Raw genomic sequence first — 13723 nt, forward strand, 5'->3', positions numbered from 1 at the left:
GCACGCTATGAGCCTGTTAATATAACTGCCTTAAATAATGTTCAAAGTGACATAACTGAGAGTAAAAAGTCTTTTCGCGAGTGCTTATTACGATGGTGTTGTTTCTGTTGTAAATCCTCACCAGTGGACAGTGATCCAATAACAAATAACAATTTCCAACCAGACTCAGTTTTAGACAATCCAAATTCTTCGTTAGTTGGTCGAACGGGAAATAGTTACACGTTAAATAAAGAGCCACCAAACCAAGTAGAACGTTCTATTCCCTCTTTAACGGTTACTCGTCCGTTAGATGATGAATTCTCAAAGTCTACCACAAGACTTCTGCTTGATAGTGAGCAAATGTCGAGTTCAATACTTATGGCCAAATGTAAAGTGAAGAAAAAACCTCCGAATTCACCCAAAGAATCCCCAAGTAACAGCCGCTGCAGTACCTTAAAATCTGGTGAGAAAGGCGCATTTATTCGCGACGTTTTGGCTTGTAGAGATACATTTTTGAACTCGTTAGAATGGTGTGACAATTCTTTGACGAGGGGTAAAAAGTGCCGTCAACTTAAACGCGACGAATGGATTGAATTGGAGAACGAGGATGGTACCCAAATGTTCAAATGCGACTGTTTTGGCACACTCATACATTCTGTCCTCACATCTTAGCATCATACCCAAATAACTCAATTTCTAGCACACACATTGGCACATGTGTTTGGCACTCGTGTTTATAGTCACCACCAATATAGTGACCTCAACCTAACATGCATACACTTCTCGGTCGTTACAACTTTTAGAAGGAAATGTATCTTTGATTAATAATCCTCCAGTCAGATATTACAAATTAATAATTATTCTCGCATGTAGGTAGAAAATAGAGCAAGAAACAATAGGTACGTGAACTATTTATAGGGATATCGAAATTCTTTCAGATAACGCTTTATTTGCGCATATGGCAAATAATAAAATATACTTGCACCCTGATCGCAGCGTATTTCCTATGTCCCATTTTGGTAAACCTGTGTACCCTACAATGTAATCTAAAACAAAACGAAGCTAACAATTTGTTTTTTTTCAGATGAGACGTACATATCAGAGTCGGTGTCGCCCGGCCACGCGACGCTGCCGCGGCGCTCCAACTCGCCGCTGCCGCACGAACGCGACCTCGATCGGTTCTCGCTCAACAGAAGTGGCCTTCAGGTAACTGATAAGCTCTTATTAAACTGGTTTAAAATGTACTATGTACATACCGTTCTTTAGGTTTCTGACATGTTTTGAGGAACAGAGCTAATAAAAGTAAAAGGTTTTTAGGATTGACAAGGGCATTTAGAACTAAGCGTTTAGGATAAAATAACCGTTAAAGCTCGGCCACACATGCGCGTTTTGATAGCGTAGGCGGAGCGGTAGCGGAGCCGTCTGGCGTTGCGCCCAGCGGACGCCGGCGCGAACTAACGAGCGCGGATTACGAGCGGAATGCGCGCGGATTGCGAGCGGAACGCCGGCGTTCCGCCAGCGCACCGCTATCATTGCGCTCCGCTAACGCTACGCTATCAAAACGCTTTATGTGTGGCGGAGGCTTAAAAGAGCTGTGCAGGTAGCCGTATGACTGATATACGTAGCCATGTCACCTTCAGTCACTTCCCGTCCAATTGAACCCTTTGGTCTTCTTGCAAATTACTTTGTTTCTTTTCATTCCTTTGTAAACAAAACTTATATTGTAAACTGACTAGCCTTTCATTAAGAACCACGGAGAATTTAGTTATGTAAAAACATTTGTAAGTGTACGGGGCATTGTTTCTGCGGCCATTGTTAATATGTTGCTTTGTCTTGCGACACGAGAACAACGGAGTTTGCAAAACATTTAGCCGAAGAATGTGGATTTTCATCACAGAAAGGACTTTAAGTTTCATCTGCAGTAAGGATGGTTCTCTCAGAATTTTCAGTTAGAATTTCAGATGGAAACTCCCTTATTGGACTAAAAGCATAGAGACCCTTCTGAGCTAGAAATCCACAAATATCCGAGCTTCGATTGTGTTGCTTTATGAAAAAGGTTCCCATCGCTTATGAGCAACCAGCAAAGTACGATCCCCGGTTACGCATCATTGTCACGGTTCCGAGGTTCCAAAACTCACTTCGTATGGACTCTGATTTGATGTAACTTTGACCGTGATCCCATATAGTTTTGGCTTTATTGTTTCTTCCATGAACACCTTGACCTGACAAAAGCAGGTTAACTAATCTCTCGAATGTTCTATTCTATCCTCGTAATTAATACAACAAAATCCGTTACTAATAATCCAGAGCCTTACTAGTTAATTAAATGACTGATTAGGTACATTAATACAAACTCATTATCAAATCACGACCGCAATAACCCCTTTTTACTGGATAAATAATCTCGTATATAGTAATTAATGGGTTCTGTTCAGTTTGTTGTGTTGGTTTAAAACCTGTTGTGTTGCAACACAACATTTAATCCCTTTTAAAGTGTCACAGTGTAGGTAGATACGATAAAACGTTGCCCAATGCCATATGCGGTCGGCCGTTGGTTTCACATGCCTACATGGCAAGTACAGTCTGTGTCAATAGTAGCGGATGAAACAACGCATCAAAAATATCTGTATCTGATATCCTGATTCCTGCATAACTTTTCTAAATAGATACATCTGTACAATTCGCGCCCAGAAGTATCCATATTCTAATTAAGTATCAATTTATTTTATAGACACACATCTGTTTTGTTTAGACTGTTTAGTGGTTCTAGAATGGAAGAGACTTTTAATGCATTGTTTGTTTCGCTGCTTTTGATGCTAATTAACTGTACCTACTGCGTGATGCTGTAGTATAGAAATGCACGCAGACATGCAAATGTACTTTTACAAATACTTGCATCGTAAATTTCTCTAAATGCACGAATCCGGGTAATAAATTACTGAAACTTTCTTCTGGGATAAAGAACGGTATTCGATCATCATGTTAAAATATAGATTGAATTCGAGATGGCGAATTACGACATTTCGTATACCTAAGTGTCAGCAGCAGCTGGTCCATACAAGCCGATTCCCACCGGCTTGCCTAAAATTGATTACTAGTAAAGTACTTAATGTTAAGGTAGGTTTCTTTTTGATCAGTGTTGCCTAGCAGAAATTTTCACCAGCCGCCACTGCTAAGTGTATGTCTTGGTGCTTTAAAAAAATACCAATAAGTAATACTCAGATGTACATCTGACGCCAATTTGGATCGCACTATTCGTACTTTAGCGGGACAAAATTACAATTGCCATGAATTATTGTACCTATTAGGAACGTAGGTCTAAATAACCTACAGAATTTAAGTAAATAAAATTTTATTTGCGATTATGGCAGGGCGGGTCAGACTATTTTGATTACTTACATCAACCATTAGAATATTACCTACCACATGGATTCTATGACAAAGTGACTTCAATAACATTTTTCGATAAAAGTACATACTGAGATATTCAGAAGTTACTATGAACCTATAGAACATAGAACGTTGATATGTTACTTTGTTTTTAAAGGGTCTGTCAGGAAATAGGTAATAAAATGTTATTTCAAGAACAATATTAACATATTTGTATCGTTAATTTGTGACAAAAATAGTATCATTAACGTTTGTTTGTTTAAAGTTATCTACTGGCATCCATTAGTATAATTACATCAATCCTTTAATTGAACGACTTCGATCAAACTGACAGAAACGGCGGTGAATCCGAAATGAGTTCCCGTATTTATGTAATTTTATGTAAACTTGGTATAGGTAGTTGCCTTATACAGTTGGCAACTGAGATAATGTTACGAAACTAGTCGTTAACGTTATAATAATAAGGGAATGATTTCAACCTAGTCGTGCGTTCAATACAAGAAATGTATCAACATAATTTTATGCAGCAATGTAGTCACTTGTAAACATCTCGAATGACTTAGAATATCTTATCTTTGACTTCTAAACAACAACCTACTCGTACGTCAAGCTTTATAGATTCTTATCTTAGTTTTTATAGTTATTCAATTAAATTATTTACTAAGAAACAGGTTTAAATAATGCTATCTGGGGCAACATACGTATACGCCCGTATGGTATTACGCGTAGTAAAACTTATAGAATGGAAAATGACCCCATGTGGCGACGGGTAGAGAATATCACCCCCTTTTCCTCGCGTGGGTGTCGTAGGTCGTTGAAGTCGACTGTGGGGTCTGTGGGCAATGGTTTACATCGTGGTGTAGGCGATGGAAGCTTGTCCCTGCAGAATCTCAATTTCATTTACTTTCAACCCCTTAAATGCTACACTACTTACCTCTTGCGAATGCAGGCGTGAGTTTATGTTTGTGTGTATGTAGAAAATATGAAACAATACGTGAATACGCGTATGTACACAGCTTGCCATTTGTTTGTAGTATCATGTGTCCGAGATAATGCAGACCGAAGCAGTCAGTGTGGGATACAGACGCGGTTTCGCAAACACAGGAAACTGAGAATTGCATTAAATAAAATCCTAAGACGTCATTTCGGTTTATATTTGCACAAAATTAGATTAATTAGTTTCCTCGGCATTTTAAATTGACGGTAGTATTTATAACATTGCAAAATATCACATATAAAATTATTATTTGTTACATGTTAAGTATCGATAAAATTAATGGTACGTAATGCCGTAATATGGTAACTCATATAAAAAAAAGGAAAATCTGTTTAATTTGTACATCAAGGATAAAACAGAAATAACAGTTTAGGTAAAAAGGTAACTAAATGTATACGTATAGTATATCACTGTGATACGGGTTGTTATACTATTACTTAAGTATATTTATAGCAAACTTTTCAGTATGTTTATTTGGATGCATTGATATGATGTAATATTTATTGTTATAACTATTCGCCGCTCGTAATGGATCATCAATATCATCATTCGTTATTATGCCACATCATGAAACGCACATTCAGTGCAGGCTTCAATCGAAATAACATTTTTAGAAGACCACCAAAGCACTTTACGAAATATAATTCATGTTCTACCCTTTTTTGTTTTCAGAACCGTTCGGAGTCCATGGCATCAGTGTATTCGGGCGCCGGCGAGGGAATGCGTGGCAACGTTACAGTTAGAGGAGACGTGCAGTTTTCTTTGCTATACAATTACCGACTCGGAGCGTTGGAAGTCGGCGTGCGGAGGTGCAGAGATCTCGCGCCTGTCGATGTCAAGCGGAACCGATCGGATCCTTATGTTAAGGTTAGTTTTAGCACACAAAATTCATGGCGTTAGTCTACTCGTATGTGACAGTTCGATTCGAGGGGACGTTCACTTCTCTCTGGTGTGCAACGACCAGTTTGGACCTGTGCCCACCTTGACTCACAGAGGCTGGCCACGCTATAACGACCAAAGAAGGATTGGGATACCAATCCTTCTTTAACACAAAGATTGTTATAGATATATAACAATATTTGTTTTATGAAACGATATTTTCTTTTAAAACCTGTTACCATCCTTACTTCTGAACTTTTCTTAAGCTATTACCATTGAAATTCCAGGTCTACTTGTTACCGGACAAGTCCAAGACTGGCAAACGGAAGACAAAGGTTAAGAAGAACACGCTCAACCCGATCTTCGAGGAGACGCTGAGCTTCGTGCAGCCGCTGGCCTCGCTGTCCTCACGGACACTGTGGCTTAGCGTGTGGCACGCGGACATGTTCGGCCGGAATGACTTCCTTGGAGAGGTGAGATAGCATAAATTATAGAGAGATACTCAGCTTCGTCCTGCTGGCCTCGCTGTATTCACGGACACTATATCTTAGCGTGCCAGAAAGACTTTCTCAGAAAGGAAAGATACCTGCCATCAGTTACTTATCCGAGGTGCCCAGCTTCGTGCAGTTGATGGCTTTGCTGTCCTCACGGGAGGCTAGTGAGCTAAAGAAGTCAGCCCTAAGATCAAATTGGGAGATGATCACATTGATCACACTATTAAAACTGTAATAGACGCGCGTACCGGTCCACGATTTTTGTTGGTTCCAGGGTCTGATAGATTGAGTAGAATTCAGTCCATCGTATACTTTGAGACCAAACCAGGTCGCGATTTGGTACGAACGTCTGTTAGAACCAAAATGAAATAAAACCATAACGAATGAAAATACAGACGTAAACTAAGTAAATATTTATTTGTATCAGGTGACGCTGCCGCTGGCCGACGTCGTGTTCGACGACCCCGCGCCCATGTGGTACAAGTTACACGAGCGGGTGAGTACCGTATTTTACATAATGTACAGCGAGATGCAAAAGTACATACCCATTGTATTAACAGATTACTTATGCGTCTGAGTGTATTTGTATCTAGATTAGATTTATACTTTGTATTATCAAAGAGGATCGAGTATTAAAGAGAATTACTGTCGAAGTAAAATGTGTAATCACAGTGCATAGACTGCCATCTCTTGACACAGGCTTAAAACTTTTGAACCTCAGTTTTGACAATTGGGACCATATTCTTAGCTTGATTGATATGTGTTAAAATGTCAAATATTAATATTAGCGCCATCTAGCTGAGCGTACCCCAAAGGTGTAATGCCATCTAGGCCACCTTACCTTTTTCTGTATGGTACTGAGGTACGTTTTTTTCTTAAGACTTTATCTGTCTATATGGAGTTATATATGTCTTTGGTATTATGTTATGCTAATTAGGATAGGTTAAAATTGCTACACTATCGTATTAGGTAACTGTGATGGTAGTTGTATTGTTGTTGTAAATAAAATAAAAATAATTCTTTATGAACTTAAAACACCGTGATTGATGCCTGTAACCAGCTCGCTCGGCCATTGGGTTTATTTACTGCTAACAGTATGAAAGATCTTATAATTCAGATTTTCAGTAGTTTCAGTTTACGACTAAAAGGTGCTAGATCAACATTGGTCTCAACTCACGAGGTGTCCTCCATCCTCGACTGCTATATTTTAAAATTAGGGATCACAACACAACTAATAATTATACATAAATAACGACGCATTCTTAATGAAATAATTTTCTCTTCTTCAGACGGAACAATTCGATGAGCAACAAGGCACGCGCGGAGACCTGATCATAGGATTAAAGTTTGAACTATCCGAGACCGGCCCGCGCGCTAAAGGAACCCTTCACGTGCTAGTTAAAGAAGCTAAGAACGTCGTCGCCACCAAGCCGAACGGACTTGCTGATGTATTCTGCAAGAGGTAAGTTATTACATACGTAAGTTTTACAGTACAAGACGTAGGTACTGACAATATATGAATTACCATGACAAATACGAACGTTCCCGTAAGAATACGGAGGAAAAACGTTTCGCACTACATCTGTACAGGTCAATTCACAAGAGCTGGCACGAATGGAACGAACGAAACTTTGATTGTGTGAGTGACACCTGTATTGGTATACAGTCGTAACTGTCATTTTTATTGGTTAATCTGTCACACACATGCATATTTTCATTCAAACATTCGTTCCATTCGTGCCAGCTCTTGTGAATTGACCTGTACTTTGATACATACCTAAGATTTACTTTGAGCACGCATAAGCCTAAAGTTCGAACTGCCAAAGACCGCACCATACACTAAAGGAACCCTTGGGAAAACGCAAGGAATATGAATGCTACCTAAAAATTCAAGATTTTATATCCAAGATTGCCTTACCAACATTCCAACAACAACTGATCCAACATTTTGTTTCAAATATGGTTTAACATTCCAGCTATCTCCTCCCCGAACGCGGCCGGCTCGCGAAACAGAAGACGAACGTCTGCCGTCGCACGCTCAACCCGCGCTGGGAGCACACCTTCACATATCGCGGCCTCACCATGCAGGAGCTCAGCACGAGAGCTTTAGAACTCAGTCTGTGGGACCGCGACCGGCTCGCCTCCAACGACTTCATGGGCGCAGTCAGACTGTCGCTAGGAACTGGTACGTACAGAAACATAAGACAAACGCCTGCTAGTAGCACACCTTCACATACCGCGGCCTGACTATGCAAGAACTCAGCACGAGAGCTTTAGAACTCAGTCTGTGAGAAGACAAACGTCACACATTACAATTTTACAATAGAACCCATTTAGATTTCTATTCTTAATTTAAGATTCGTGTGTTTTAACTGACAAAGTTACCAATAAGACACACCAACCAATAGAGACTTAGTCAAGGTTTTTCGTTTTTTAATCAAAACTAATTTCAATGCAATTGTTGCAGGAACATACATGGGCGCCAACGTAAATTGGATGGACAGCGTAGGCAAAGAAGTATCCCTGTGGCAAGACATGATGCAGAACCCCAACATCTGGGTCGAACGCTCGCTTCCTCTCCGACCGCAACTCAACAATTAAATCATTCCATAGGCATACTCGGGCAAACCCAATCGTCAGTAGAAAAAAAAAACACGAAATATGATGGCAACCCCACATATTTTTTTAAATATTTGCCGCTTTTTTCTACTGACAAATAAATAAAATTTAGGTATCAAACATCATTTCAGTGTAATTTTAGTAGGTACCTAATGAAAATCAAGTGGATCAATTGGGACCAAAATCATGTCTTCAATTTTAAAATGCCTTTTTACGAAATTTACATTCTTCCTTTATAGGGTTACCTAGGCTAACATCTTACTAAGGACCAATGTGCCAATCGTGTAAAATGTTAATTTATACATTTTATTCACCTACCTAGAAATATTGTCTTTCTGTATCTTGTCTGTACTTCTTTTATATACTTACTAAACTTCCTTAAAGGTGAATTATTTAGTGATGAATACTCTACAAATACTTTATATTATATATTTGTATTTACTAATCGATTACATTCCAACTTTGTGATGAATACTTTTATATATAAGAAGACTTTGATGACAATAATATTAATTTCTACTAGTTACTGCCTACTAGTATTTCGTTTAAAAAATAAATACGTTAATGCATTTAAAAATAGGTCTATATATTAAGTTTAATGTACAAATTAAGTTCACATGAGTTTCTAAGTGTCTGCTCATGCATATTGTGATTTAATTATACATTTTGGAGAGTTGAAAATGGTGTTGAAGAGTGTATGAGTGTGTGAAATGTTAAAAAATATGTGAATAATGACAAATAACTTGTCTACTTAATACTTAACGATATGGAGTGGAGACGTCCATAGTATATAAAATAGCCTTAGTTTGCCTACTTAACGACGATACAGAGTACTGTAGGTCCCGGTTTATTTAATAACTATTTTTGTATTAATATTGTCGATGTCAGAAGCGATATAAAATAAATATTGAATCAAGTTGTTGGTATTTTTTTATTTTCATCATCCCCATCCACGCAATACATTAGCTTTGTAACCATCACAGTCATGTTCGTTGCTTCTCATTGGTTCGAAAACTTGTTAAAAATAAAAGCTAGAGTCTGCGTAATAAGAAGATCAGTCATTCCCAGATGGGAATACAGCAATTATGCACTACTACTACTACTAGCTTTCACCCGCAGCTTCGCTCGCGTTAGAAAGAGACAAAAAGTAGCGTATGTCACTCTCCATCACTTTTACTATCTCCACTTAAAAAATCACGACAATCCGTCGCTCCATTTTGCCGTGAAAGACGGACAAACCAACAGACACACACTCTCCCATTTATAATATTAGTATGGATTGGTTTTCCAGATTTAAGTCAGAATACCTACCAATATCCAATAGATAACTCTGCAAAGATTGTAAATGCTGTTTCATAAAGTTTTACAATTAAAATAACAGAATTTTTTGAATTCACATTTCCCGAACAGTTTGTACATTTGGATCACGTCTCCGAATTTGATAAAAATTGGTAGACTGATATCTTCTTATTCATGATGCTGAGCAAGATTCACTAGGTTTCCCAAAATGTCCCAGGTAGTTTGTATGAAACCTGCCTTTTTGTTTGTTACCAGAATTCTCGTTTCGAACTTCCTTTTTTACGCACTTGTATCGTAATGCACTATTTTGTTCTTGTAAAAAACCTGTTACGATCCAAGAGATTTTATTATTTGTACAAAACCAGTTGCTATCATAATTTTCGAAATACAGTGGAAACTGGATAAGTGGAAAACCTCTTCTCGGTCCCAGACCCTTAGCAACGAATTACCTCTATATGTGGAATTTTAGGACCTGTATAAGCGGAATCCATTTTTTCGTAAATCATCACTATCACTATCATCACTACATGTATAAAACAAAGTCGCTTTCTCTGTCCCTATGTCCCTATGTATGCTTAAAAATCTCGGATTTTGATGCGGTTTTTTTTAATAGATAGAGTGATTCTAGAGGAAGGTTTACATGTAGGTATAGTACCCGTGCGAAGCCGGGGCGGGTCGCTAGTTTCCTATATTTACCTCTGCAACTGGAAGCAGTCGTCTCTGAAACCTCTATGAGTGGAAAAGCTTGGCGTTATAAAATTTGTATTTTTAATAAACCGCCACAAGAAGGGTAGTTTGTTTGGTTAACATTATGGTTTGTGTTTTAACTATATATTTTGTATGAGATTACACTTCGTTCAGTTTGGGTTTAGCTGCGGTGCGGTGCCGTGCTGTTAGATAAGCAAAGCACATAATCAAGTGTTTATCTCTTCGGGATAAATCAAACAATTTCGGATTTTTTTTTTTTAATACTACGTCGGTGGCAAACAAGCATACGGCCCGCCTGATGTAAAGCGGTCACCGTAACCTATGGACGCATGCAACTCAAATAGTGTCACATGCGCGTTGCCACCCCATTAGAAACTTGTACACTCCCTTTTGCTGTGTTAAGTACACAGCAAAAAGGAGTGTACAAGTTCTAAGGAGGGTTCGGGTTGCCGGCGGACGACGGACAATAGACGGAACAAGTTAGTTCCGTAAGTCCTCCCGTCATCAGCACACCGCACCCTCGTTGAGCTCCGGCAGCCTTACTCACCGGCAGGAACACAACACTATGAGTAGGGTCTAGTGCTATTTGGCTGCGGTCTTCTGTAAGGCGGAGGTACTACCCCAGTTGGGCTCTGCTCTAGATTCGAGCGAGACGATATCCGCTGTGCTGTGCCCTACTACACAAAGAGAAATATCATTCGCTATGCCCTACCTCCTACTAAAATACAATCGGTATATTGATTAATTTAACCATATATTGGTTTCTGTTGCATAAATAAATATTAGGAGTGATTTTGTTTAAATATAATTTACTTTATAACAAAGGAAAGGTATTGTTTTTGTATAACAGTATTGTGGATTATTTACAGTATTGCTTTTTGATGTCAGGATCACATACCTATTTTTTGTTAATTTTTTATTTGAACCCGGTTAAGTGGAAAACTGGATAAATGGAAAACCTGGAGAAACGAAACTAAACAGCCGGTCCCTTGCGATTCCACTTATACAGTTTCCACTGTATTACTATTTCGGAGCCTATTTCCTTCGGGCGTCTAAGGTAAAGAGGATATAAAATTTCTAACAAACTTAACCTGCCTAATATTGATTTGCACCAAGTTTCCTACAACGGATAAAACTCTTCCATCGGCTTCGAATAAACTATAAAAATACTTCGATCGCTTCTGTTTACGTACGCGGTCAAATCGAAATTGAACCATAAGCATAGTGAGCAAAGATAGTGAGTGACTAAGTGGGTACAAAAGTATACCTACTTTGATGATTTACGATTTTTTGTGTTTGCAGATTACCTTACCTTAGTTACTCGTATAGTGTAGACTACAGTCTGACCAAAAAGAGTAATTAAAAAGTGGCAACATTGTAGTGTCATCCCTTTCAAATCAATGAGTATGAGAAAACGAGACGACACTACGATGTTGCCACTTCTCTTTTTCGACAGACTGTAATCTTTCCATTTTCTCCCTCTCTCTCTAAAACTCAAAGCCGATATCGGATCGGATAATGTGAAAACGCACTTATGCTGACATAATACCCTACACTGACATGCTTTTGGCTGACAGTTTTCTTGATAATAATAACAGAGGTTTCTAGACATGCGGTAGCGTGTCAAGCCAAATTCAAGTAACAGAACTGGCGAGCAGCACCGTGTGTTATATTACACGAACCATTTGGAGCCACTTTTGACCCCCTCACAACTCAACAAGTATTTTACATAAACGTGTCAAATTTGGCTCATATATTGAGACATGCAAGATAGACATGTGCGCCAAATTTCATAAACACATCTCAAACGGTTATTTAGATAATAACGTAAAAAAAACATCATTTTTATCATATATATACCTATAGACATAAGTTCTTATTATTCGTACAGGTGCCACTAGAATCGACGGGTAAAAATAACTAAACACCTTCAGAATATTTATTTCATTAAAAATAAAAAAATATTTACAAATTGCAGTAGGGTAATTGCACCATTAGATGAACGACGCGGAGTGAGCCGCCCCTGAGAACAAATAAAAATATCCTTTACATTTGGCTTTATATTTTCTAATATATAATATTAACTAATCCGATAGCATCCAGCCACTTTTTCTTTTTCTGGTAATTTCTTGGTAACGTTTAAAATACGTTTTAATTGTTAATTTAAGATATTTTTGGTTTTAAGCGGAGTAGCATGATAAAATAAGAAAATGGTAATAAGCAATCATAGAAAATCGATATCAAAGTCGATAAAAAATGTACAACCCTAGCTGCAATGTTTACATTATTTAAGCTTAAAAATATAGTAAAATAAGTCACATCTCTTCATAACTTATAGCTGCACATAACAACCTTACTAATTATAATGTAATACATTCTTCAATTTACCAGCAACATTAACAATAATCAATATTTTTGATGAAAATCATAGCGTACCTGTGTAAGGTCAAAGATGACTGATTTGGTGTCTTTCTGATGCCGCAGCCTATCACACTACACACTGGCATATTTTCACCGTAATTATTCACATTCACCTGCAAATATATTCAGTTATCACGCTTTTTTTTTGAAGATAATTAAATTATTTCACTTTTCTCGCGACGTTTTGACAGGACATCTACCGCCTGAACTCACTGACAATGACATTCACAGAACAAAACATGGCGGATTTTCGGTCGCATTAGGTATTTACGCATATTCATGTTCCACTTTATGTACGTACTGAAATACTGTCATATTCTTTTGTCATCGGTTATAGTGCTGAGTTAAAACGAGACAGCGATATGTTTATGCGTTCAACGTCAAAATGGGTGCTATTTATATAAGCAATTGTATGTATAGAACAACATGTCTCGTCCATATATATACGTCCATGGTTTGAACTGTCAGTTTGCATACAATTTTTTTTTAAGATTATGAATTTTTAAGACTGTCTGTGGCAAGCCTCTCTCCCTCTCTCTCGGTGGCTCTAGATTCATATTCTTTCTTACACACCGTATTATTTTTTATTTCCGTTTTTCGACACGCTACTTTGTACATTCATAGAAGTATATTTTGACGTGATAACGTCTAATAACTCGTTACTACGGGCAGCATGCACGAAAAAGATGACGTCATTGTCCCGTTTCGCAATATAGCTTTAGCGCCATCTATTGGCGCGCGTTGGAACTAAGCGGCTGATCGATGCGCTCGGTATGGTTATAGCGTGTGGCCTGAGTAAAGCACCACAGGTGGGACAGATGGCGCGCCCGTGTGTTGTTCTCGTTAAGCTGAGTTTAGACCAGCAAGTTATTGCTGCAAGTTTTGAGACGCAACTGTAGGTAAGAGTGAGTGGCAAATATCTGCATCTCTTTCTAGC

The 13723-nt window shown here is 38.3% G+C and overlaps 1 protein-coding gene and 1 long non-coding RNA gene across 2 annotated transcripts in view; one reads left to right on the forward strand and one right to left on the reverse strand.

The window, feature by feature from the left end:
- LOC125242525 (synaptotagmin-like protein 5) overlaps nucleotides 1-9274 on the forward strand; it is a 47521-nt gene extending 38247 nt beyond the window's left edge. The window contains exons 3-9 of the mRNA XM_048151278.1: nucleotides 1064-1185; nucleotides 5039-5233; nucleotides 5533-5718; nucleotides 6167-6235; nucleotides 7029-7201; nucleotides 7716-7924; nucleotides 8207-9274. Coding sequence (XP_048007235.1) covers nucleotides 1064-1185; nucleotides 5039-5233; nucleotides 5533-5718; nucleotides 6167-6235; nucleotides 7029-7201; nucleotides 7716-7924; nucleotides 8207-8340 — 1088 coding nt within the window. The 3' untranslated portion in view covers nucleotides 8341-9274. The remainder of the gene's footprint in view (nucleotides 1-1063; nucleotides 1186-5038; nucleotides 5234-5532; nucleotides 5719-6166; nucleotides 6236-7028; nucleotides 7202-7715; nucleotides 7925-8206) is intronic.
- Nucleotides 9275-12290: 3016 nt separating this feature from the next.
- On the reverse strand, nucleotides 12291-13233 carry LOC125224871. Its single transcript, XR_007176929.1, has 2 exons — nucleotides 12802-13233; nucleotides 12291-12388 (listed from the first exon to the last, which is right to left on the reverse strand). It is a non-coding gene; the product is annotated as an uncharacterized LOC125224871 (long non-coding RNA).
- Between the last annotated feature and the right edge of the window lie 490 nt (nucleotides 13234-13723).

The sequence above is a fragment of the Leguminivora glycinivorella genome, chromosome 3 (assembly GCF_023078275.1).
Source record: "Leguminivora glycinivorella isolate SPB_JAAS2020 chromosome 3, LegGlyc_1.1, whole genome shotgun sequence".
In the NCBI taxonomy this organism is placed as follows: domain Eukaryota; kingdom Metazoa; phylum Arthropoda; class Insecta; order Lepidoptera; family Tortricidae; genus Leguminivora; species Leguminivora glycinivorella.